This window comes from Stegodyphus dumicola, chromosome 3 (genome assembly GCF_044657685.1).
Source record: "Stegodyphus dumicola isolate Sdum_Otavi_A_Nest chromosome 3, ASM4465768v1".
NCBI classification, from domain to species: Eukaryota; Metazoa; Arthropoda; class Arachnida; order Araneae; family Eresidae; genus Stegodyphus; species Stegodyphus dumicola.
The window spans coordinates 133,558,904-133,586,239 of NC_140770.1; the positions used below are offsets into that span (position 1 = coordinate 133,558,904).

Here is a 27,336-nt window from a genome sequence, read left to right on the forward strand (position 1 = left end):
CTTCTCTCTCGTTCCTGCTTGGATCTCGTTGCTGGCCGTTCAAATTTTCCTTGTATCTTTTCCTCCGCCGCTGGTGGTCCTTCCGCAATTCGGCGACATTTGCTGCTTAGAGTCCTGTCCGATGAGTAGATCTTCCGTTTGAGAACCGGGTTATAGTTGCCTTTATTTCTCCTGGCTCTCTTTGCATTCGTCGTACTTCTCCCTTCTTCATTCTGGGGGTGGTCGTGCGCACTCATTTCTGGTCGATGGAACGGCTACTTTTTCTTGTTACCTTCAATTTTCCAACGGGGAAACTTTCTTTTCAATTGCTCCTGCCTCCTAATGGCTTGCCCTTGTGCTTGTCGTTGTTCCTCCTCTGGAGCTTGTGCCTGCCGTGCTGGATCCTGCAAAAGATCTTTAAATATTTGCATTTTATTACGGTCATAGTATGGTTTTATCTGGTCAATGTTTGCGGAGCATGTTTCACCATTCCTGGCTTTTAACACCACTACAGCCTGAGTTATTTTTTCTATGACATATGGTCCTTCAAATCGTGGAAAAAATTTGGCGGTTTTATCTTCTGGTGCTGAAGAAAGTGAATGCTTAATTTTTAATACTTCATCTCCTACTTTATAAGTTACTCCCCGTCGTTTCAAATCGTAATAGAGTTTTTGTTTTCTCTATGCTACTTAAGTGTTCTTTTTGGCTTCTTTAATTAATTTTTCTATATCACCCATTTTAATTTCTGGGGCTCTTTGTTGAACATAAAATAATTTATCTAACGGCGTTATAATCTTTCTGCCTAAAAATAACTCAGCAGGAGTTTTGCCCGTTGTATCATGTTTTGCGGTCCTAAGGGCGAAAGCAAATTAATTGACACAGTTATCCCAGCTTTATAACTACGGATAATTTTCACTATATTTCTATTGACCCGTTCCGCTATATTTGATTGCGGCCGATACGGGACCATTTTTAAATGACGTATGCCCAGTTTTTTGCACATTTCTTCAAATATATTGCTTACAAATTGAGGACCATTATCCGATATAACTTTTGGGGGCACCCAGTATTTTAAAATATATTTATTTAAAATAGAATCAGTAACTAATTTCGCGGAGGCTCGTTTTAAGGGAACAATTTTGGTCCACTTACTAAAATGATCAACCATAACAAGGAGATACCGACCTTTATTTAACAGACTTTTTGGGAAAGGGCCCAATAAATCGATGCCAATTATTTCATTTCGAAATTCGGATTTCATACTATTTAGAAACCCGGCCGGGCGGAAATTAATATAATTAACTGCTTGACATGTTGGGCAGGACTGGACACACGCCCTTGTTAACTTTTGCAGTTCAGGAAAATACACTGCTTCGCGTACGCGTTCGATAGTTTTTCGAATACCAGCATGAGAAGCTAAAGGGCGGCCGTGTAACTCCTGCAGGATGTTTAATCTAAGACTAGCTGGGATAACAGGTCGAAATTCGTTGTTGGAATTTGTAGTTTTTGTATAAAATAATAGACCATCTATTAGTTCGTAATGGGCCGCCCTATTTCTTATCTCCACAATATCTTGGTGGCTAAAATTTTCAGGATCATTTAAATACTCATAAATGTTTCTAAACTCAGGATCCTTACCCAGTTCGGTTATTACATTTTCTCGGGAATTTATTGTACATGCTGTGAGCATTGCCACATTTATAGTATTACCTTCTTCATCTATTTTTATTCTGGATAGGGCATCTGCTACGATATTTTCCTTTCCGGGGGTATGCTTGATTACCAGATTATATTCTTGTAGCTTGAGTGCCCATCTTATTAAGCTTGGGGATAAGTTTTCCCTGAGTACAATCTAGTTACCGCCGCATGATCAGAATACACTGTTATTGGCGCCCATCCAAAATAGACTCGGAACTTTTGCACTGCTAACTGAACTGCAAGTGCCTCTCTCTCGGTCGCGGAATAATTTCTTTGTGTTTGATTTAAAATTCGACCAAAAAAAGGCCACGGGCTGCTGATTTTGCGAAAGTACCGCTCCTACCGCATAATCCGAAGCATCCGCTGAAATTTCTAAATTCTCATCCTTTTCAGGAAATTTCAACACATGGGCTTGCGTTAATGCTTGCTTTAATTTTTCGAAAGCCCTATTGGCTTCGGCCGTCCACGAGAATCTTGCCTTTTGCCTTTTTAATTTTAACAATGGTTCAGCAATAGCTGCAAAATCTTTTATAAAGGACCTATAATATGAACAAAGTCCTAGAAAAGAAAAGAGCTTCTTCGCCGTATTTGGCGGCGGATACTTTTGTACAGCGATTATTTTTGATTCGTCTGTCTCGATTCCTTTCTGAGATATTTTGTAACTTAAATATTTTAATTCAGGGGCTGCAAATTTGCACTATTCGACATTAACTTTTAGACCGGCCTCATTTAATAATGAAAACACCTGTCTTAAATCCTGTACATGTTGGTCCAGATTATCACTAGTAATAATGATATCGTCTAAATAGATAAATGTGGACATTCCAAGAACAGGCCTTAGCACAATGTCCATACATCGCTGAAATGTTGCCGGTGCACCTGAAAGGCCAAACGGCATACGCAGGAATGCATAAGTGCCAGACTTGGTTATAAAAGCAGTCTTAGGCACATCTTCCGGTCTAACTCCTATTTGAAAATAACCAGTCGTTAAGTCTAAAGTCGTCATGTATTTGGTAGACGTTATGTTCCTTAGAATTTCTTCAATAATAGGTAACGGATATACCGGGTATTTAGTTATGGAGTTTAATTTACGATAGTCAATCGCGAAACGCCACCTTTTTGGATGTGTTAATGGATAGTCATTGTTTTTCTTACATAAAACCACCGGGCTGGCATAACTGAGATGGGCGTTATAATCTTTCTACGTAACATATCGCTAATGTGCCATTCTATAATTTTTTCTTTACTCTTATCATACCGGTATGCTTTGTGGCGAACTGGCATTGAATCTCTGGTGTCGGTACTATGGTTAGAAACTTGAGTAAATCCTGGAATGTCACTAAATAACGAAGCAAATTCACTTACCACTTGTCGGATTCTTTGTTGCTCTTCCTTAGGCAGGTGGTCAAGCTTTAACATTGGCGGTTCCGTTTTTTCTTCTCGAACAGGTTTCATCGTCAGCTTAAGGGACGCTTCATTAAAATCCAGCGTTGCTTCTGCCTCTGAAAGAAAATCTACCCCTAAGATAATATGTGCTTGCAAATTCTTTACTATAAAAAACATAACCTTTACCTGTTCGTCCTTGATACGGACGTATAGCGGTAATTTACCTATACACTTGCATCTTTCTCCTTGCGCACCTAACACTGTCGTATTATCCGAATTATATATGCGATATTTACGAAAATACTTCCTAAAAAAATCTTCTGCCACACAGGAACACTGCGCGCCTGTATCCAGGAGTGCGGTGGCTGGGATGTTATTCACCAACACTTCAATCTTCGGAAGAGTCAAATTTTTTACCATTACTGTATTTAACTTGAAGGAAGAGGGGTTTTCTTGACATTCGGATTTCCGCACCCTCCCGTCAGCAGTAATCCGTTTTAGTTTAAATCTTTTTTTCTTTCCATGCTTTCCTTCTTTTTCCACTGGCCTTGAGACTTTTTTCCTTGATTCTATTGAACTGTCGACGTTCGCCGGCTGTTTTTGGATGCTCGGGTTTCCTTGTCCACTGATTCGCTTTGCTTCCGTAGCCGTGTGCTTGAGTTTGCTGTGGTCTTGGCTCAAGAAATTGGTTTCGTTGTTGATATTGGCGTCTTCTTTCAATGTCCGCCGTTCTTCTACTTTCAAACTGGATTGCTAGCTCAAATAACTTTTCCAGTGTAGTCGGATTCCTTAATTCAATAAAGTCTTGTACTTGGGGAAGTAACCTCGGCAAAATCACTTGAATTATCTCAGGATCCGGACGGTTTCCATACAAAAGTTTGAAGACGTGAATTTTTCTTAAAATAAAGCTTGAGAGATTTTCAATTGGTTTCTGGTATATGCTGAAACGTTCCGCTTCTAATTTCGCACAATCCCTTACGACAGGGAAGGCTTTTACTAAGGCAGTCTTGAAATTTTCGTAAGTATAGGTGGGACTTCCCGCTTGACCCAAGAGACTTCTGCCTATGCATTTGAACCAATTAAGCGCTTGGCCCCTCAAAGCGCTAGTAGCTAAGGTGACTTTCTGGAACTCGTGCACGGGATACATCATGTAGTGGTCCTCCAATTTTTCCAAAAAACTGTTTACCGGTGAGTTTCCATTAAATGTTTCTTCTGGTTTCATCGATGCGCGCATGGTCTGGACGATGTAACCAAATCCTTCCAGGGCGGCAGCTGGCATTTCTGGATTCTGAGCCGCATCTACAGGCAGCACAGGTTCTTCTTGAAACTCGGCCATGGTTATTCTTCTTCGTCGGGCGCCACTATCAGGTTCCGTTTTTTCTTCTCACTTTCTTTGGAAACATTAAAAGACCTGACTCGGAACAGGGAGCTTACTAAAGCTATGTTCAATAAATGTGGGAAGTAGACAAGATACACAGGAAGGGTATACGAAACCCTTTATTTTTCACTCTTTACAATGATTTCCGGACTTCGGAATACAGAGACCAACCACTTGTGGTCTGAACGTAAGAATATAAAAATATTAACTAAACTCTAACTTAACTTTGGAATAACAAACAAGGTCCTCCGAGAAGATTGGCCGTATATTAACAGGAAGCCGTATGTAGTACAGAGAACTGTTAACACAACGATACGTTTAAAATTATTAAGAGGATTAAACCTCTGGCCTGGAAGGCAACCAGCAACCGAGTAAAACTGCTAAGGCAAGCGGCCTGCTTCTACTAACTCCTTCCTCTCTCTCGCTTGGCAAAAAGCCGCAACTTAAGTACTTGACGTTCGCCAGACAAATTTGCATAAATAAGTTAAAGCTTTTAATTCTGGCCGGAAGTAGAAAATAAGAAGTTATAGTAAAGATTTAAAATAAAATAAACGTTAGTAAAACTTAAGATTTTTACAAAGTATGGGACTTGATTCACCATCCAAGGTGTTGGGTCTAGTTTGGGATCCAGATGCGGACAGTATATCGTTCAACGTAAAAGAATTATCAAAGTTTGTCAAGAACGGAACTGCTTCGAAAAGGTTTATTCTTCGAGTAAAGGGTCATATTTGTGATCCTATCGGATTTCTTGGACCTTTCGTCATAAAGCTGAAGTGTATTCTACAAGAACTGTGGAGTCACTGGATGACAAACTGACTGGGATGACAAACTTCCATCGTCCCTGGATCACAAGTAGCAGTTGTGGTGCAGTGAAATCGAACATTTAGAAGATGTCCAGATTCCTAGATGTTATTCTTCAAATTTGAACTGCAAATTTATTTCATTTGAAATTCATTCTTTTTCAGATTCATCTCTTTTAGCCTATGGAACTGTGTTGTATTTAAGAGCTATATCTGAAGATGGGAGGATAAGTATCACTTTTATTTGTTTAAAAGTCGTGTAGCTCCTCTGAAAGGTCTTACATTACCAAGACTGGAATTAATGGGAGCTTTATTGTCCGCAAGATTAGTTCATCAAGTAAGTAAATGTCTTAAATTTAATACTTCTAGTTATTTTTGGACCGACTCGATGATTACATTATGTTGGATTAAGGGACAAGCTAGTAAATGCAAAACTTTCGTAAAAAATAGAATAGAAGAAATTCAATCTTTATCAGATACTATGGTGTTTTTCTATATGTTTTACCACCAATCCTCGAGTTCCATGTCACAGATTATGTTCTTACTGCATTAATATAAATATTAACAAGACATAGTGCACAATAAAAATTAAGCTTATTTCGGAACATCGCGCACACTGCCCGACAGCCGGCTTGTTTCGCTCTGCTCGCTACTTGTAGGAAATTTCTCCTCTAGGGTTGCCACACTTATCGGTGGGCGCAAGGGGCGCTCCTTATTGCCATCACCACAGAGTTTCCCCCCAGCTCCTTTGATGGCCATTCAAAGGAACGACATCAGGTTATGAAAATATCTCAGAGGATCCGTACTGTCGGGTATTTTTTTCATAATTGCAAAATTAGAATATAAAATTAGAAAAAATCAAAATGCAGTTCAATATATAACAAGGTAATGACACATATAATAAAAATGAAATAACAAAAAATATGTTACGATATTAATTTTAAAAAAATGTTATGTAAGAAGCAAGTTTCTTAGGGAAGTGAACATGTCTTTCCGATCTGGTGACAGTTTGTGTCTTAGAGAGTTCGTTTGCAGATTTATTCTGATGAACTGTCTTTAAGTCTTTATTTGTTTTCAGTTCAGGCAAATTAGAGTCCGAAAGCAAATAGGCTGGTTTCACACGGTCTATAGACACAGTAGATTTCAGACCGTTAATATCAATTGTGAAAGTTTTGTCCGTTCTAGAAAGGACCTTATGCGGACCTGTATATGGTTGGCACAGAGGTGGCTTTACTCGATCGACACGTAAGTATACATGCGTACACTACTTTAAGGTAGCACTTACGTAACACTTTTCTTGGCAATGTGCAGATGTTGCTATTGGATTTGATTGTTGCATTCTATGCCAAAGAATCGTTATAAATTGAGTGTCATACGGAGATATCTTAGATGACGTTATCATATCACTAGGCAGCTTGAGAGTTGTGCCGTACACCAGTTCAGCACAAGATGACTGTAGATCCTGCTTTACGGCTGTCCGAATACCAAGCATAACAACTGGTAGTGTTTCAGTCCAGTTATTGGTCTCGTGAACCTTGAGAGAAGATTTTAAATGTCGATGAAATCGTTCAACAATGCCGTTGGACATTGGATGATAGGCTGTTGTCGTGATTCTGTTCGTACCCAAAATGCGCGTAAATTCTGCAAAAAGTGCGGATCTCATTTGAGAACCTTGGTCTGTAGTTATGATCGATGGGCAGCCAAAACGAGATATCCAACAGCTGAAGATGGCTCTGCAAATGGTTTCCGTTTTCATATCCGGGATGGGAATGGCTTCAGGCCATCTGGAGAATCTATCTATCTAGGCCATCGTGAGTCAAAAGGTACACGTTGTCTTCTGATGGAGGTAACTGTCCGACGATATCCATATGGATTTCTGAAAAACGTGCTTCAGGAAGAGAGAATGTGCCCAGTGGTGCTTTAGTAATTTTCGATTTTTGGCAAGATTCACAGGATTTCACCCAATTTTTGATATGACGTTTCATATCGGGCCATACATAACGAAAACAAATAAGCTTCGTAGTAGCTGCAATTCCTGGATGTGACAGATTATGCAGATGATTAAAGATGAGTCTGCGAAAGGAATTCGGAACAAATGGACGAGGAATGTCCATTGATATGTCACAAAGAATATTACCATCAGAATACTGGCACGGTTTAAATTCCAGTTTCAAAGATGATGTGTTGTTTCTGAGAAGGTCTTGTACCTCCGGATCATGCCGTTGAGCTTCCGAAAATTTTTTAAAATCCAAAAATAGAGATTTTGTTATGGAATCAATTTCGATTCTTGAAAGAGCGTCAGCAAAGACGTTTTTTGAACCTTGCAGATGCCTAATATCAGTAGAGTACTGAGAAATAAAATCTAAATGGCGCAATTGTCGAGGTGAACATTTATGAGGGTTCTGTTTAAAAGCGTATATTAACGGTTTTTGATCTGTATAAATTATAAAATTTCTACCCTCTAACATGTGTCGGAATTTCTTAATTGAAGAATAAATTGAAAATAATTCCCTATCGTACGCGGACCATTTCTGTTGACTTTTATTGAGTTTCATAGAGAAAAATGCTATAGGTTCCCATGTTTGTTGAGACAACTGCATAAGTGTGCCGCCTATTGCGACGTCTGAGGCATCTACCCAGATGCTTAGCTGGGCTCCGGGAATAGGGTGTCTCAAAAGGGTAGCCTGAGCAATGGCATTTTTGGCAGCAGTAAAGGCTTGTTCAGCATTCTCGTTCGAATTTAATTGTGGGGATGAATCCTGAACACGAGAACGAGATTTCTTTTTATTAATATAGCCTTCTAACAATTTTATTAAAGGAGAAAGAATATGTGCTGCTTTAGGTATGAAATATCTGTAAAAGTTAAACATGCCTAAAAATCGGCGAAGCTGAGTGAGAGTGGTAGGTTGAGGAAAATCTAAAATACATTTGACTTTGTCAGGAAGAGGTTCAATTCCGTTTTCACTAAGGTGCAAACCTAAGAAATCAATAGACGTTTGACCAAAGCTGCATTTTGAAGATTTATGCAAAGTCCATATTCCTGAAGTTTGGAAAATAAAGCTTTCGAATGCTTGCAATGTTCCTCAGAATCTTTAGAGGCTATGAGCAAGTCATCGACGAAAGCTTAAACACCTTGTAAATCCCGCGTGACTTCATCTATAAAACGTTGAAAAGTCGCGGATGCAATGCACAAGCCGAATTGCATACGGGTACTTTCGAATAAACCGAATGGTGTGCATATGGCGGTTTTGTGGATGTCAGCTGGGTTAATTGGTATTTGATGGTATGCCTTAATCAGGTCGACATGACTAAAAATTTTAGTACCGTGCAATGCAGCAGTAAAATCGGCTAAGCATGGAATAGGGTATTTGTCTTTTATTGTTTGAGCGTTCAATGCTCGATAACAGCTACTACAGGCATCCATTCTAGACTTACCTTTTTTGGAACCATGTGAAGCGGGGATGCATAATTGCTGCTCGAAGGTCTCAAATGCCCCAATTGCATCATAGTTTGGTGTGGTGTGGTGTATTTAATTATGGCAAAGCACACTAGGGCTATCTGCCTAAAGGGAGGGATGCCTTTCGTGGAGGACTTTTTAAGAGAAACTGGCTCGTATACACGTTACACATGGGGAAAACCACGAAAACGCCCATGCAGCCAGCCCGTTCGGGGGATTCGAACCTCGGACCGAACTACCAGTTTTCAGCGTCTTTACCGCTCTGCCGCTGGTGGGCTGCATCATAGTTTGAAATTCTTGTTTTGCTATTGTTAAGCGATCTGGAGCTAACCGACGAGGTTTTGCAACCACAGGTGGACCTTTAGTTATGATATAATGAACGGTGTTGTGTTTAACAGGAGGGTTAGGATCTGGTAATTTAGTAATTGAAGGAAATTCTTTTAAAATTTTGTGATATGGTGTATCACTAAACACAGTTTTTACTGAATAAATGCTTGCATTTTTCACGCAACCGACGGTTTTGAAATGCGTTTTCAAATCTTTGAAACATTTGTTTCTGAGATCAGGCACCAATTCAAAGAAATGGAGAAAATCTGCTCCAAGAATGGGTGAACTAACATTTGCTATAAGAAAAGTCCATGTAAACTCTCGTCTTAATTTGAAATCCAAAGAAAGTGTTTTTGGCCATAAACATGAATAGTGGAAGAATTAGCAGCGAAAAGTGTTTGTTGGGGAGAATTCCGTTTTTGAGAATTATTTGCTGGATGTAAGGACACGTCAGAGCTGGTATCGACCAAGAATGAAAGGTTTGTTCTACGGTCACGAACGAACAGGCGACGTGAAACTTGAGGCAAAGAATAAGTCGCCTCTATTCTTTGCTGGTTTCGTTTCCCTGCCATGAACAAGGTTTCGTATATTTGTCTTCTCTACACTTTTTCCCAAAACGTCTATGATACCAGCAAACAGAATAATCTCTCCTTTTGGAATTGCTTCTTTCCTTATTGCAATCTCCGCGATTTGGCGAGCGACCACGAGAAAAAGAAATGCGATCAATACGTTTGTTTAATTTTTCTACTTCTTTAAATAATTTATCCTCAAGAGACTGATCGACTGTGCGAGAAACGGCACAAGTCCCTGGGGTTGGATTTACTTCTAAAATTCTGTCGGCAATTTCTGCAGCTTTATCTACAGTTAACTTGGAAACCGCTGCCAAAATAGACTGAACAGTCGAAGGCAAACGTTGAAGGAATAATTCTAACATTAAGTTATCAGGAACATTTAAAGATTCTGCTCGACGTTTCATATTTCTAAGCAAATCGGAAGGTTTTCGAGAACCTAATTCTTCTCCAGATAATAATTGGCGAATTTCTTGCTGAGAAGATTCTCCTGATCGATTTATTAACTCAGTTTTGAGCTTTATATATGGATCAATAGAGTCTGGTTTCATAAGTAAATCCCTCACTAGTGATGCAATATCTGCAGGAAGATGAGAAACTACATAATTATATTTAGTAATGGATTCTGTGATAGGTTTGGGGGTGGCAAGAGCAAAAGTACTTTCACACATAATAAACCATAAAGATGGGTCTGATCGGTTATAAACCGGAATTTGGACGGCATGAACATCATACACTGTGCAAGGTTTTTAAGCCAAAATAAAAGCAAAAATGTAAATAAATAAAATGAAATTAAATGATAAGTAAAAAACGGAATTATAAAATGATCTATAATTACTACTCATCTGTGATCCGGAGGATGAAAACTGATGTAATCCATTACTTTTGGTATGGAGATCTTGAGTGATGGCTTGTAGTCAAAACCGAAAGTGCTTGAGAACGGCCTGATTGAACACAGTCCGGGTCACCATTATGGTGTTTTCCTATATGTTTTACCACCAATCCTCGAGTTCCATATCACAGATTATGTTCTTACTGCATTAATATAAATATTAACAAGACATAGAGCACAATAAAAATTAAGCTTTATTTCGGAACATCGCGCACACTGCCCGAGAGCCGGCCTGTTTCGCTCTGCTCGCTACTCGTAGGAAATTTCTCCTCTAGGGGTTGCCACACTTATCGGAGGGCGCAAGGCGCGGTCCTTATCGCCATCACCACAATACCGATAATTGGACTCATTGCCCTGGTCAGGATAACCCTGCAGATATCTTGTCCAGAGGAATTTCTGCAGCAAATTTAGCTACAAACCATCTTTGGTGGCACGGTCCACCATGGCTAAGCCAATCACCTGAATACTGGCCTACTGAAAGAGAGAACTTAAAATCTATATACGTAGACTTAGAGCTAAAAAAAGAATTTGAAAGTACAGTGCAAAATAACTGTTTGGTAGAAAATTCGAAATTTATTTTAGATTTAAGGAAATATAGTGTTTGTTAAAAGTACTAAGAGTAACTGCACTAGTTAAACGGTTTGTTAATAAATTTCAAAAACGACAAACGATTGCAGGTCCCCTCACAGCAGAAGAACTTCAAAATGCTGAAATAGACCGGATAAAACATAAGCAAAACATAGAGTTCAACTTAGAATTACAGAACCTTAAAAATGGTAAGTCTATTCCTAAAAGCTCACCACTTTCAAATTTAGCCCCATTTCTCGACAGTTGTGGTGTATTGCGCATAAAAGGGAGATTAGAAGAAGGAGCGTTTACAAAGGATGAAGCTCAACCTAAGCAGTCTAAATTTACAGAGTTAATTATTATTCGAGAACATAATAAAATTTTTCATGATGGAGTTACATTTACGCTAGCCAAAATTAAGTCTATATTTTGGATTCCACGAAGTACACAAATTATAAAAAGAGTATTAGGTAACTGGCTAATTTGTCGAAAGTATAAGATGAAACCAGCTAAACAAATAACTAGTCAACTACCTAAAAGTAGAATTACTGAAAACCCTCCTTTTACTGTAACTGGCATAGATTTCACTGGCCCAGTTTTAATAAAATCAGGAAAGGATACGCCTCAAAAGTCTTATATAACATTATTTACATGCAGTGTTACTAGAGCTGTGCACATAGAATTAATCACAAATATGTCAACAATTAATTTTATTTTGTCATTAAGGAGATTTTTAACTAGGAGAGGAAATTGTAAAGTTATCATTTCCGACAATGCTAAGAGCTTTAGAGCCACTAATGAAATTCTTAAAGATTTATCAAAAATTATAATAGATTCAAAATTGAAAGGTTTCATATCAATAAACGGAATAAATTGGCAATATATTGCGCCTCACGCGCCTTGGTGGGGTGGTTTTTATGAAAGGCTTATGAAAAGTATCAAAGATCCTTTGAGAAAGATTCTCGGAAGGGCTCTTCTTAACTTTGAGGAAATGATGACTATTCTATCAGAAATTGAGTTAGTTTTAAATCATAGACCTCTTACTTATGTCCACAATGAAATAAAAGAGCCAGAAGCTCTTACACCTGCCCATTTCTTGTTTCCAGGGCAAGAAAATATTTCTTATCCTGTACATTTCGCCGACCTTTTCAGGAATGAACCATTGAACAGGCAGACTTTGACTAGGAGAAAACTGTATCAAACTAATCTTTGAAACAAATTTGGAAAACGTGGAAGGAGAATTATCTCCTCGAATTAAGGTCTGCGCATACTTTTCTAAATCCATCTCCTGAAAGGAATCTTAAAAAGGGTGAGGTTGTATTGCTGGAGGGGTCGACGAAATCAAAATTTTTATGGCCTATTGGAATTATAGAAGAAGTTTATAAAGGTAGGGATGGGTATGTGCGTTCATGTTTGATTCGTACTTCTCAAGGACTTTATCGAAGACCCGTCCAATTGATCTATCCTTTTGAAGTTTAAAGTTATATATATATGTTTGTGTCATGTATTATATTAATTTGCAATGTAGGTTTTAGTATTGATTCGTCCATATTGATTTTTGATTATATCTACACATATTATTGATGTGTAAATTTAGTGAGCTCTTAACAGAGCACAGGTGGGGTGTGTTAGAACTTTTCATAGTATAGAGGGCGCTGTTGCTCCAAAAGAATTCTTCTGTGTTTTTACATTATGTAACTGTGGTTCGCCGTTGCGATGTATCTGTATTACTGTGATATATTAAGTGCTTTCATTAAATATAAATGAAAGATATCGTCATGTATTTTTGTATCCAAATCAAGATCAAATTTACCACTGATGCAAACTCGTCGAAACAAAATTAGCGTTCGAACAAGAATCGTCAAATTATTACTCGCCTTTCGAACTACTCATTCGTATCGTTAATTGCTTCGTAATAAAAGCATCTCTCTTCTTAAACAGATAGCTCTCGAGTACTTTACCTTAATCAAACTAACCAAACCAAACCATTATCATATAGTGTATGTTGTATTTCGTCCGCCCTGTTGGCATATCGTAAGGGAGTCGGCTGCCATAGCTTTGGGCCCGGGTTCAAGTCCCAGAGAAGGTGTAAATCTTTCTACGTGTATAATGTCACTTCTGCTTGAAGCACGGAGAATCCTCTATAGAAGTTAATGGTAGAGGTAGAGGACAGAGATCCTCTAATCCATCTCTCGATGTGCTCTCCTTCGAAATAAATAAATAGCTGGACAAAGGTCGAGCTCTTACCTATGCTATGGCCAAGACCCTTGCCACCCCCCCTTACAGAAGAATAGCATGACAATGGAACGTGATATCATGAGTAGTCGACCCAGTCCATAAACTCTCAGCTCACAGTAATGGATTTACTACTGGTTAAGGACAGGCTTAACATTGATTACATTATTTTTATATGGGTATACAAGAAAGACTTTTTTCTGAGATGCAAATATTTTTGTATATTATATGTAAAATGATGAACATTTGTTTTTCAAAATTCATTATATTAATAGAATATAAAAGTAAGGTTTGGTAACTTATTTGATAAAAAATCAAAGGTTCAAGCTTCATTTTTCATATGTAATGTTGAAAAATAAAATAAATAATAATATTCTCAGTCAATTAGACATTTTGCCGCTAAAGATTACTTCGAAATTTAAAAAGCTGCTTTAGAGAAAATTATCGTTAGACGCAAATTTGAAAAAGGTGGTACAAATCTACTAATCAAAATCCTCTGCAGGGAAGCAGTTGTTATTGCAATAGGATTGAATTCCTATCAAAATGTATTTTCACCTGCATACTAAATAGTTATTAAATAAAATTAAAAGGGGATGTATATGTTCTGTAAAAAGATAAGTGTATTTCCTCACAAAGTCTTCAGTTTTTTGTTTTTTTTTAATTTTGTGAAGAAAATACACTTTCACAACTTAAAAAAGTTCATACGCTTTTTAATTATTTCGTAAATTATTTAGTGTATTTTTTTGTAATTTCCTGTACATTTATAATATATACAATTTTGTAGGAAAAGTGCGTAACTATGACGTATAATTTTATGAAATACGCAGATTTATTCACGTCTTAATATAAGTAGAAAAACTGCCTTGTTATAAATTATGAATAATTTATTTATTTCAAAGCTTCTCAGCCTTTATTCTAATTTACTGTATTTCATTATTTTTAGACCTTATGTATATCAGATGGATTACGTTTTCTAAAAGATATAACAGCAGCAGGTTTCATGTTTAAATCACAATATTAATAACTCAAGAGGAATTTCTGATTTTTTTAAGATAATATTTTATAATTAATCACACTAGTTAGTTTGCTCCTTTCCTTCGTAGTTGCGATATATATTTCTAATATGCAAGCATGTAAAGAGTTTTCAGAGCTATTTGGAACAATACCGACCTATATAATATTTACTTTTAAATAATTTTTATTTAAAAGTAAATAGTAAATAGGTGTGCTAGGCATTAAATACTAGGTAGTTCTTGTCTCTCTAAATTCAACTGAATTAACAAATATGAAGCTTGTTTAATATATAATTCAAAAGTATAACTTAAAAGTATAACTCAAATCTCAAAATGAAACATGTGCAAGTACACTCTGTTGCAAAAAAATCGAAGCACTATGAAGGAAGTGGTTTTTTTGGATGAAACTAGATATTTGTATAGCTCATACACAAATAATAAAATGATTTTAAAAAATCAAGGTCATAGTACCTGTTCACGACACACAACCACCCATTACGTGTTCAAATTAGTAGTTGGTCGAACGCCCCTGGCGGCAATGCATGCTTGAATTCGTCAAGGAGTGCTAGAGGTTCCTAATGTCATCCTGCGACACATTCTGCCAGGCATTCGTCAGTTGTCGTTCCAGATCTGCGATATTTTGTGGTGCTCGAATCTGGCGGCCTACCATCTCCCAGACATGCTCGATTGGTGAAAGGCCTCGTGAACTTGCTGGCCAAGGACGAGTATGAATCGCACTGAGACAGTCCAGAGATATGCGAGCGGTATGTGGCATAGCCTTATCTTGCTAGAAAATGGCCCCAGGCTGACGAGTAATGAAGATTAATGCAACCGGCCGCAGGATGGTATCAACATATCGTTGAGCTGTTAAAGATGTACGGAGGATGACTAAAGATGATCTGCTCTCATAAGAAATAGCGCCTCACACCATCACAGCCAGGGGTTATGGCTGTATACCTTTGTAAAACAAAGGCTGATTGGGACCGCTGGCTCCGTCCCTCCAGACACGAACACGACTGTCATCTGCTTCAAGAGTGAGGCGGGATTCATCGCTGAACACTATACGATGCCAGTCTGATGGCAGCTATGATGATCGGCTGAGACACCACTCCAGACGACTCCGTCGATGTTGTGGAATCAAAGACAAACGTCTTAAAGGCCTCTGTGAGCGTAACCCCGCCTCATACAAGCGCCGTGAGATAGTGGACGGTACCACGGAAGTATAGACGGGGCTCTAATGCGTTGAATAGTCGACAGTGATACCATTGGGGCGGTTCGGCCCTGGCGAACAATCATCCTATCTTGCCTCGCATTTGTGATCCTTGGCCTTCCTGAGCCTTCATTTCGTCGACAATTTCCTTGTAGGTAACCATTCCTGCCAACATCTTTGCTTCTTTACGGAATTACAACGGCAGCAAAAAAAAAAAAAAAAAAAGATAAATTTTCCGCTTCTGTTACTGGTTTTATAATTTGCGAATTGCGCACTAGAAATGCGAGCTACAATCGCAATTCCTATTCATTTGCCTTCAAACTTTGATCATTTGTATGTTCGATCAAGAAGATTTTGCATAAAGATTTTGCAAGAAGATGCACTAAAATAATCGAAGCAAAACATTTTAGCCCATTTTGATATATTTAATTAACAGACGATTCATAATATTGTAGCGAAAATCGCTCTTTCCGACCGAGCTCCTCATAGCTTAGCGGAGAAGGCGCAGGAATCGAAACCCGAAAGTACCGAGCTCGAAACCCATCAACGGCAAGATGCCTAATAATTGGTTTTTATGTAAATATCCTTGTTGTTAAGGTTAACTTATTTATGTAAATTTCCTTCTTATTCTTCCAGAACATTCCAAGTCTGGAATGTTTCAGCATGTTCACCAGCTGTATATAAGTAGCTCTTCATTCAGTTCTAGTTAATAAAAAGTCTTGAGTTTAGACTTGTACTTGCCTGTTCATTTGTAGGATTCCCTCATCTACGCGACAGTTTGGTGGAGGCGCCGGGTATTTCTCAGATACTACGGCAGAGTTACGCCGAAGCCTGCGGATTCGAGGATTTCCTCCTGACTTCGGGCTCTTACAGGATTCGCGTAAAAGATCGAGAAAGATGGTTGATGAGAAGGAAGAGCAGAATTCTCCAGCAGCCAGTTTCGCTTCAAGTAATATCGCACCAATACCGATCCTGACGTACCAACTACCCAGAAGCCCGTGTATATTCAGCGGGGATAGCCAAGAAGATACTAATAGATGGCTCAAGGACTTTGATCGAATCGCCAACTATAACCACTGGGATGATCAAATGTGTCTGGCGAACGTCATTTTTTATCTTGGCGGAACCGCTCGACAGTGGTTCGATAATAATGAAAATACATTCACCAGTTGGACTGTTTTCAGGACTGCTCTTAAAAACAGCTTTTCCCGAGCAGCTGAACGAGTACTACTCACACGCGCTCAGCAAATCGATGAGACGTTTGAAGCATACATTCAAGATGTTCTCGCTCTCTGCCGGAAAGCAAACCCATCTATGTCTGAAGACGAAAAAGTGGCCCATCTCATGAAAGGTATTGCTGAAGATTTGTACCAGGTCCTGTCGTCCCAGGACTATGACAGCGTCGATGCCTTCGTGAAACGCTGCCGTCACATAGAAAGCCTTCGACGAAGACGTATCGCCCGATCACGATTCCAGAGACTGCCTAATGTCTCCGCGGTGTCGGCCGATGCGGACGCCAGTGAACTAAGGTCTATAGTGCGCACCATCGTCAGGGAAGAGCTTCAGAAGGTCCTTACGCAAGTTCAGGGCTACACGGAAATAGAACCCGTAGCACCGAATGACATAGCATCTGTGGTCCGGGAAGAGGTTATAGAGGCGCTGGCACCACTCACAGGAGCAGGGAGAAGCAAAAACACTACCCAATGTTCACTTCCAGTTAGGTCGCAACCAAGACGTGAAGCCAGCCAGAGAACTGCTCCACAACGTAGGACAGATCTGTGGAGGACTTACCTCTTTGTTTTCATTGCGGACGCCCAGGACATGTTCTGAGGTACTGTAGCGAAAGACGCCAGATATTTGAAAATGCAAGAACCGCAAAGACGTCCAACCCTCGACGGGACAGGGATACTGAATCTACAGACAGTTTCGAATATGCACAACCTAGTTCTTCCCGAATAAGGAGCAGTTCACCTTATCCGCGACGCTCTCTCAACCGCCGACAATCGCAGTCACCAGTACGCCGTTCCAGCCGTTCCCCATGCCGAACCAATGAGGAAAACTAGCTCAAGCGACCTGTACAGGAGGTGAGGCCGCAGTTGAAGAAAATCCTCCGACGTACACCACAGCCAAGTTGGAAAAGAATAACACTTTTATCACCGTGAACGGACAGTGTGTGAAAGCCCTTGTTGATTCGGGTGCTGATTATTCTGTCATATCCGAACAGTTACGTCGACAGCTAAATGCTCCTCTGTTTGCTGAGAATGGACCTGTATTGAAAACTGCCTGTAGCTGCCTCGGGACGCTGTGTATTGAAAGTTGATTTGAATGGGACTAAGAAGCCGTTTGAATTCCTTGTGTTTCCTGAATGTAGTCATCAAATGATACTTGGATGGAACTTTTTCCGTGCCACCGATGCCGTTATCGATTGTGGAAATCAAGAACTTACACTTGCAGAAATCCTTCCAGACATTGAATATTTAAATAAGTCACAGCTCTCCTTGTTTGCCACAACCGATTATGTAATTGAAGCAAACACCGCAAAGCAAATATGTGCCTTGAATTCAGAGCTACGGGAAGCAGATGAAGCTATGATTGTTGGAAATAGAGTTCTTATGTGCGAAAAAGAACTATCGATACCAACCTCAATTGTCACTATAGAGGATGGTTGTGGTAAATTATGGGTAACTAATTGTTCTCGACGAACCCAAGTGATACCGAAAAAGATGAATGTCGGCTATTTAACGACCATAAAAAACGATGCTATCTGCTCCCTAAGTGATCAGGCTCCAGCAGGTTCCAAGGGACATAGGTCCAGGAAAAGGTTATCTCAAGAAAACCTAAAAGAGATTTTTGATACTGATTTGACCACTGCTGAGGAAGACGAGCTATTGAGTCTACTAGATGAATTTAGTGACATTTTTGACTTTAACAGTATTGCGAAAAAATCCCGATGCAATTCGGTGAAGCACAAGATTAATACAAGTGACAGTGCACCAATCAAACAAAGGCCATATCGTGTGTCAGCCACTGAGAGGCGTGTGATTGCAGACGAAGTGCAACGAATGCTAAAAGAAGATGTGATACAACCATCAGATAGTCCATGGTCATCTCCAGTCGTTCTTGTGAAGAAGAAAATGGTGAATGGCGTTTATGTGTCGATTACAGAAAGTTGAACAAGGTAACTAAAGAGGACGTCTATCCGTTACCTCGCATCGATGATGCTTTGGACTGCCTGGCTGGTGCAAAACTTTTCTCTATGATGGATCTGAAGTCAGGCTACTGGCAAATAGATGTTGATGATAAGGACAGAGAAAAGACAGCTTTTGTGACTCCGGATGGTCTCTATAAATTTAAAGTCATGCCGTTCGGATTATGCAACACTCCAGCCACATTTGAACAGATGATGGACAAGGTACTAAGAGGTCTCAAATGGAATATTTGTCTTTGCTACCACGACGACATAATCGTGTACGCACCTAATTTCGAAGAACATAAAAAGCGTTTGAGGGAAATATTGAAATGTATCCAAAGAGCAGGACTGACGCTAAATTCTAAGAAATGTTCATTCGGTAAAAAGAAACTGATTATACTGGGACACTTAGTCGATCAACATGCGATATATCCCGATCCACAAAAGGTAGAGGCTGTAGCAAAGTTCCCTATTCCGAAAAATATCGCCGATGTCCGAAGTTTTCTGGGCTTGTGCTCCTCCTACCGATGATTTATGCAAAATTTCGCAGATATCGCAAAGCCCCTGCATGACTTGTTGAAGAAAGATGCAAAATTTTCTTGGAACGTGTTATAACGTTGCGCGCCTCTAACTTGCACGCAACCAAGAGGTGACTGTGAAAGCTTGTATAAAAGATAGAGCCTTGTGAAGGGTTTAAGTCCCTTTTTATTCAACGTAATAAATTACAATTGCGTCCTCTTGACGCTTACAGACTGTGCCAACTTGGCAGTCAAATAAAAATAATAACCTGAAAAGAAAGTAAAGACAAGATTCTAACTACGAGGCTCTCTAAAATAACTAACTCACCGTGTTTTACAATACTGCTGCTAATTCAGCAGACTTGAAGCTCACTGGAACAATTACCACTACTTCCCGCCAAGCACATAGGCCGCAACGCGGGGTTCTTCAATTCTCGCTAACTACCTCCGCGCTCGCTAAGTAAGAATATCACACCGAACTTGTTTCCTTCCTATTTAAATAATACTTCCGCTGATAATTTGAATGCTTGCGCGTTCTACTAAAATTTACATATTCTGGCATTGGCAGTTCCAGGGGAAAGTAAGGCTTGACAGGAAAGATAGTTTAAACTTAAAATAAATGTTAGTTAAAATAAATATAAACCCTACATTTGCCGCTGCCAGAATTTGGAAAACTTGGAAGCAGGTCCTACAAACGACCTGTTGTAAGTTTATCTAATTCTGAACTAACTGGCGAGAACCTCGTTTACACACAAAAAAAAAAAATCTTATGTAACAATTATACTAAAATTCTGTTGCTCGTTACAAAGCTTTCTTCTTACAGCAACTTTTCCTGGACTTCATCAATCAATCTTGGTCTTTCCTTCCAGCATCTGGAAGGAATAAGTATCAGTATCTTTCTACATACATTATAATTTACACTTTCTTGACACAATAAATTTTTGTTTTTAAACGATTCATTTTTCTTAGTTATTGCTTACTTCACATTCATTCAATTTTTCAAGCATTAATTTAACTTTACCCTGGCTCTCCACCGTGTGTGGTGTCAAACGGGAATATTCGTGTTTTAGTCTTACTTCCCCTAACCACCATGATTTGTTAGAATTCAACGACCAAATAGACACACCTTACTCGACATTCTACAACTCAATGAGCTACTTTAATAGTCTTGACAATTCAAATGTAGGTGGAGAACCCTACAAAACACATTCATTCTAACTTCCCCCTCATTCATCTTTAAACATGCAGGCTTTCGCTCTAAAGCAGTTTAATACTTAAATTTTGACTTCATTGCTTTTAAGCATTCACTTTTAGCATCTACAATTTTATGCTTCTAGACTAAATTCCACTTTTACATAACCTTCAAGTATTTACATACATTTACAAATTTTTAATACATATGCTTTTTACAATTTACCATAAAATGAATAAGAGAAAATAAATTTTTACTTTACTCATTCTTCGCCAAGCTGGCGGCACTGAAACTAAAATTCTTATTAATACAAGAATACGAAGTTATTTTTATCTTCGGCCAAATTTTGGCTTTAACATAACAGAATTAGTCTTTCGACCAACAGAAAATGCTTGTTTTTAGCTTTTACACTTAAAGAAAATAATACTTTTGCCTTAACTAAATAAAGTAAAACAAAACTAAGTCTGAACCGAGACATATTGACTTTCGTCAAAACATAGAACTTCGTACTTATGCATAACATTTCGGAACAAAAGAAAAAAATATTTATAGAAGGTTTTAACTTATCTTTGAGTTTTCGATGCTTGAAACTCCGTCATCCGTTTTTGGCAAAATTGATCCCAAGTTAGAGGTTTCATGGATGTCAATCTTCTCCTTATTGATCTCCGAGTGTTGTCCCCGTTGCTTTTTCTTTTGCGTCCTCTACATGCTGGCCTCTTGGCGGAGTAATCGTCTGGTTGTTGGCCTTTCCGTTTCTGCGTGGGACGGCTGGTCTTGACGTCCTCCAGTCTGGAGTCCTTGAATTTCTTCTGTTCCTCGTACTTTTGTGCCTCCTGTTGTCGTTGCAGTTTCCGGAACGGCGGCCTTGCTGGCACCTGACTCTGTGGCCGTGTGCGCGTTCTCCTTGATGTGTAATTTCTCCTGCCATTCTTTGTAGGTGGTGTTTTCCTCTTTACCACGGTTTCTTTACCCGGTTCAACTGTATTTTTGTTTTTCTTAAACGCCGGAGTTTGAAAATCATTTTTTCTTTTTGATACCGACGTCCGGGTTGTAGAAGTGCTAGGTCTCTCTTCAGTTCTCTGTTTCTTGGGTGGTGGAATAGTTGTTGTAGTCTCTGATTCTTCTACTTCGTTTAGACTTGAGTCTTGCAAGAAACTTTTAAGGATTTCAAAATCATTTGGATTATAGTATTTTTTCACCTGGTCGGGACTTGCTTTACAGATTTCCCCTCTGTCGGATATAATACTACCCCTTTGATTTCCTGAATTACATAGGGGCCTTCAAACTTTGGAGCTAGCTTTGCCATAAAATTGTCTGGGGCACTTGATAAAGAAAATTTCCGTTTCAATACTTTATCCCCAAATTTAAAATCTGCTTCACGGCGTTTCCTATCATAATAAAGTTTCTGCCTATTTCTTGCCGTATCCGAGGTTTTAAGCGCCTGATCAATCAACTTTTGCACATCTTGTTGTTTAAACTCCTGCTCTGTTTGTTGCACAAAGAATAATTTATCTAAAGGCGTAATTAACTTTCTGCCTAAAAATAATTCTGCTGGAGATTTTCCCGTAGTATCATGATGTGCCGTTCTTAAAGCATAAGCTAATTCATTTATGTAGCCATCCCAGCGCTTGTGATGTGTGCTCACGTAACTGCGAATTATTTTTACTATGTTTTTATTAACTCTTTCTGCTATGTTAGCCTGTGGTCTATACGGAACCATTTTGATATGGCGTATGCCAAGTCCATTGCATATGTTTTCAAATATTTGACTAATGAATTGTTTTCCGTTATCGCTAATGACTTTTATCGGTGCACCGTATTTTAAAATGTATCTGTGTAAGAATGCATCTGCGACTGTTTTGGCTGACGCACGTTTAAGTGGAACAATTTCTATCCATTTTGGAAAATGATCTACTATTACTAAAAGAAAACGATTTTTATTTAACTCGCTCTGGGGGAAGAGACCAAGGAGATCTATGCCTAAAATTTCATTCGGAAATGTAGCGCGAATGCTATTTAAATACCCGGCCGGGCTGTAATTAATATCATTTATTAACTGACATTGATTGCAGGACCTGACATACGCCGTTACTATTTTGTATAATTGCGGGAAATATACCGCCTCGCGTACCCTTTTTATAGTCTTTCTGACCCCGAGGTGGCCCGCTGTTTTTTCTTCGTGCAACTCCTTCAAAATGCTTAATCGAAGCGAGGCTGGGATGACTGGCTTATACTCAAGATTTTCGTTTGTTGTTTTCGTATAGAATAATAAATTATGTATTATTTCATAGTTTTTTGCTCTATTTCTTATCGCATCGATATCTGTATGCTCAAAGCTTTCGGGGTCTTTCAAATAAGCATAGATATATCCAAATTCAGGATCAGCTTTCAGTTCAGTAATAACCGTATCTCTAGAATCTAAAATTTTTGAAGTCAACACAGCGCATTTAAGTTCATTTCCTTCATCGTCCAGTTTTATACGAGAAAGTGCGTCCGCTACATTGTTTTCCTTACCCGGTTTATATTTTATTGTGATATTATATTCTTGGAGTTTTAAAGCCCATCTTATTAACCTGGGCGTTAGGTTTTTTCCCGAGTAAAGTCTACCAACAGCCGCATGATCCGAAAAGACTGTTACTGGCGATTTGCCGAAATAAACTCGAAATTTGTGTACAGCCATTAATACGGCTAATGTTTCTCTTTCTGTAGCTGTATAATTCCTTTGTGTCTGATTCAATGTTTTACTAAAAGATGCCAGCGGATGGTTATTTTGCATAAGAACCGCGCCCACCGCATAGTCTGACGCATCTGCTGCAATTTCCAGGTTTTCGTCCCCCTCAGGGAATTTTAAAACAGGGGCATTAATAAGCGCTTCTTTTAATCTTTCAAAAGCTGTGTTAGCTTCCGCTGTCCACGTAAATTTAGCCCTTTTTCTTTTGATTACTAAGAGTGGTTCAACAATATTAGCGAAATCTTTTATGAAAGATCGATAGTAAGAACATAACCCAAGGAACGAAGAAAGTTTCTTGGCGGTGTTGGGCGGTGGGAAATTCTTAATAGCTTTTATTTTTGAATCTTGCGTTTCTATACCCTTTTGCGAAATTTTATAACCGAGATATTTAAGTTCTTTAGTTGCGAACTTGCATTTTGAGACGTTAATTGTAAGACCGGCCTCTTTTAATAATTTAAAAACTTGTTCGAGGTCATTAATGTGTTGTTCCAACGTACTACTCGTTATAATTATATCATCTAGATAAATTAAAGTTGATTTTCCTAGGACAGGCTTTAGAACAATGTCCATAGCTCTCTGGAATGTTGATGGGGCCCCACACAACCCAAAGGGCATGCGTAAAAATGCATAAGTGCCCGATTTTGTTATAAACGCGGTTTTATGTATATCTTCGGGTCTCATAGCTATTTGATAGTAGCCAGACGTTAAGTCCAAAGTAGACATATATCTTGTCGATTTGATCTGTCTAATGATCTCGTCTATAACCGGCAAAGGGTAAACTGGAAATTTAGTAATGCTATTTAGTTTTCTGTAATCAATAGCAAACCTCCAAGCCCTTTTATCCGAAGGAGGAAACTCGTTCTTTTTCCTACATAGTACGACTGGACTCGCGTACTCACTATTTATGGGCGTTATTATTTTATTCTTTAACATCTCCTGAATATGTTCTTCGATGATTAGGTCTTTTTGTTTATCATAACGATACGGTTTAGTCCTACAAGGTTTTTCGGCATTTAATTGAATCTTATGAGTCACGATTTGGCAGTTTCCTGGTGTTTCTGAAAACAAATGAGAAAAATTACTCACCACTTGCTGTATTGCTTTACTTTCCTGGTCATTCAGATGGCTAAGGTCCAATTCAGGTGTCTCCACAGGTTCCATCACCCTCTGGTCCATCTCCAACACCACGGAACTATCTTGAAAATTTAATTTGGCCCTCGCGGCCCTTAAAAAGTCCATACCTAAAATAAGAGAGTGTTGTAGGTCTTTCACCACAAAAATTAATACTTTGAGATTTTCCTCTTTTACCTGTAAGTTTAATGATAATTTCCCGATGCTGTGACATGTTTTTCCTTGCGCCGCTATAATTTCCGTATTTCTGGTTTTAAACAGTCGTATCCTATAAAAATTCTTTTTGAAGAACTTTTCACTCATAAAATTTCCTTCTGCTCCTGTATCGATGAGGGCTTCTACTGGTACATCGCCAACCAGGACTTGTATAATTGGTAGCTGTGAGTTTTTTACGATGACCGTGTTTAAATGTCTATTTGAGGGTTTTTCTAAAACTTCCGGGGTCTGGACCCTCCCTTTCACAGGCCCCTCTAGTCGTTTAAAGCTTTCCTTTCAATCTGTGTCTTCTGGGTACGCGGATGTTTATTTTCAAATTTTCTTTTTTGGCCTTGACCTTCGAGTTTCGATGCGTTAGCTTGATAGTTCTTTCCCCCATACGAGCGATTTCCATTTCTGGTTTCCTCCTTCCTTCGGGTATGTTGAGAATATGTTTCCCCTCTCGCTTTTTCCACTATTCTGCGATTTTGAAACTTCACCGCCAATTCGAAAAGTTCCTGCAATGTGCTTGAGTTTCTAATTTCAAAGTAGTCTTGGACAGCGGGTAACAATCATGGTAATATTATTTCAATTATCTCCGCATCGGGTTTTTTTCCATACAGCATATCCGTTAGCTTGATTTTTCGTAAAATAAAGTCCGTCAATTGTGCTGTATCCCGTTGATAGAAACTATATAGTTCGGCTTCCAGCCGTGCGCGATCTTTCACTATGGGGAAGGCCTTTACTAACGATTTTTTGAAATTTTCAAATGTATATGTCGGGCTTCCAAATTCACCTAGTAGAAATTTTCCTATGTTTTTCCACCATAGCGCGGCCTGTCCTCTTAGTGCTGATGTGGCGATGGCAACTTTTTGTCTTTCAGGCACAGGGTAGAGCTGAAAGTGGTTTTCTATACCTTCTAAAAATACGGACACCGAATTTTTTCCGTCGAAATAGACGTTTGGCTTGATTGATGCTCTCAAAGTCTGGACCAGGTATCCAAATCCTTCTAACTGAGTTGTCATTTCTTGGTGTTGTCCAGCGGCTTCCATCCAGTTTTCGGCCATTTCAGTTCGATAAGTGTTCGGGCGCCAATATAACGTTGTGCGCCTCTAACTTGCACGCAACCAAGAGGTGACTGTGAAAGCTTGTATAAAAGATAGAGCCTTGTGAAGGGTTTAAGTCCCTTTTTATTCAACGTAATAAATTACAATTGCGTCCTCTTGACGCTTACAGACTGTGCCAACTTGGCAGTCAAATAAAAATAATAACCTGAAAAGAAAGTAAAGACAAGATTCTAACTACGAGGCTCTCTAAAATAACTAACTCACCGTGTTTTAAAATACTGCTGCTAATTCAGCAGACTTGAAGCTCACTGGAACAATTACCACTACTTCCCGCCAAGCACATAGGCCGCAACGCGGGGTTCTTCAATTCTCGCTAACTACCTCCGCGCTCGCTAAGTAAGAATATCACACCGAACTTGTTTCCTTCCTATTTAAATCATAATACTTCCGCTGATAATTTGAATGCTTGCGCGTTCTACTAAAATTTACATATTCTGGCATTGGCAGTTCCAGGGGAAAGTAAGGCTTGACAGGAAAGATAGTTTAAACTTAAAATAGATGTTAGTTAAAATAAATATAAACCCTACAGTGTTACAGATTGAATCTTTCGCAACGCTCAAAAGGCTGCTGACCAGTGGCACTGTTTTGGGACATTTTATTCCAGACGCAGAAACCAGGTTACATTCTGACGCTAGCGGCTATGGTATCGGTGCAGTACTGGTTCAGATGCAGGATGGCAAAGAAAGACCAATAGCCTATGCATCCAGGTCCCTTACTGCAGCTGAAAGGAACTATTCCACCACCGGAAAAGAATGCCTTGCCGTCATCTGGGCAATTAGTAAATTCAGGCCATACCTCTACGGAAAACCCTTCACGGTAGTCACAGATCACCACTCTTAATGTTGGCTGGCCAATGTTAAGGATCCATCCGGAAGACTTGCACGGTGGGCTCTCAGGTTGCAGGAGTACGACATAAATATCGTCTACAAGAGCGGTCGGAAACACTCCGATGCAGATTCACTGTCGAGGAAGCCTCTTGTAGAACCAATAATTGAGAACAATGAAGACATCCCTTTCTTTGCAGCAATCGTAGATTACGGAAAAGAGCAGCAGAAGGACAAACGATTGAAATCCATCATTACAACTCTCAAGAGAGGTGACGCATATCAAAATTATCAAATAAAAAATGGTATACTGTACAAAAGAAGCTATGATCCTATGGGACAGCAGTGGCTCTTGGTGGTACCAAAGCAACTTCGTAGCGAGGTTCTAAGAAGTCTTCATGATGCTCCAACCGCTGGCCATCTCGGATTTGCCAAAACGTACGACCGAATAAGGAGGAAGTACCATTGGCCAGGGCTATATGGAAGCACACGGCGGTATGTATCACACTGCAGAGAATGCCAAAGACGGAAATCACCGCCGCAACGTCCACCAGGACAACTTCATCCTATAAAACCTCCTGACACACCGTTTACCAAAATTGGAATAGATGTACTTGGACGCTTTCCTGGTACTCGAAATGGGAACCGGTGGATTATAGTTTGCACAGATTACCTTACCAGATTTGCAGTCACAAAGGCAATACCGACAGCTGAGGGCACCGAAATTGAAAGTTTATAGTTGAAGAAATTGTACTGAAGCATGGTGTCCCCAAAGAAATGATAAGTGACCGAGGATGCTATTTCCTATCCAATGTTGTTAAAGAAGTAATTCATCTATGCAAGACGTCTCATTTGCTGATGACTGCTTACCACCCTCAGACCAATGGCTTAACTGAAAGATTCAGTAAAACATTGGC

General features: G+C 39.2%; 2 protein-coding genes across 2 annotated transcripts; one reads left to right on the forward strand and one right to left on the reverse strand.

The window, feature by feature from the left end:
• Positions 1-9,566: 9,566 nt before the first annotated feature.
• On the reverse strand, positions 9,567-10,930 carry LOC146998088 (uncharacterized). The gene is made up of 2 exons (XM_085812444.1): positions 10,906-10,930; positions 9,567-10,330 (listed from the first exon to the last, which is right to left on the reverse strand). Exons 1-2 carry the CDS (start codon positions 10,928-10,930, stop codon positions 9,567-9,569), a joined length of 789 nt encoding a protein of 262 aa, XP_085668570.1.
• A 5,478-nt stretch (positions 10,931-16,408) lies between these two features.
• Positions 16,409-17,341, forward strand: LOC146998089 (uncharacterized). The gene has a single exon (XM_085812445.1). The coding sequence runs from the start codon at positions 16,409-16,411 to the stop codon at positions 17,339-17,341; it is 933 nt and encodes a 310-aa protein (XP_085668571.1).
• The last annotated feature ends 9,995 nt before the right edge of the window (positions 17,342-27,336 follow it).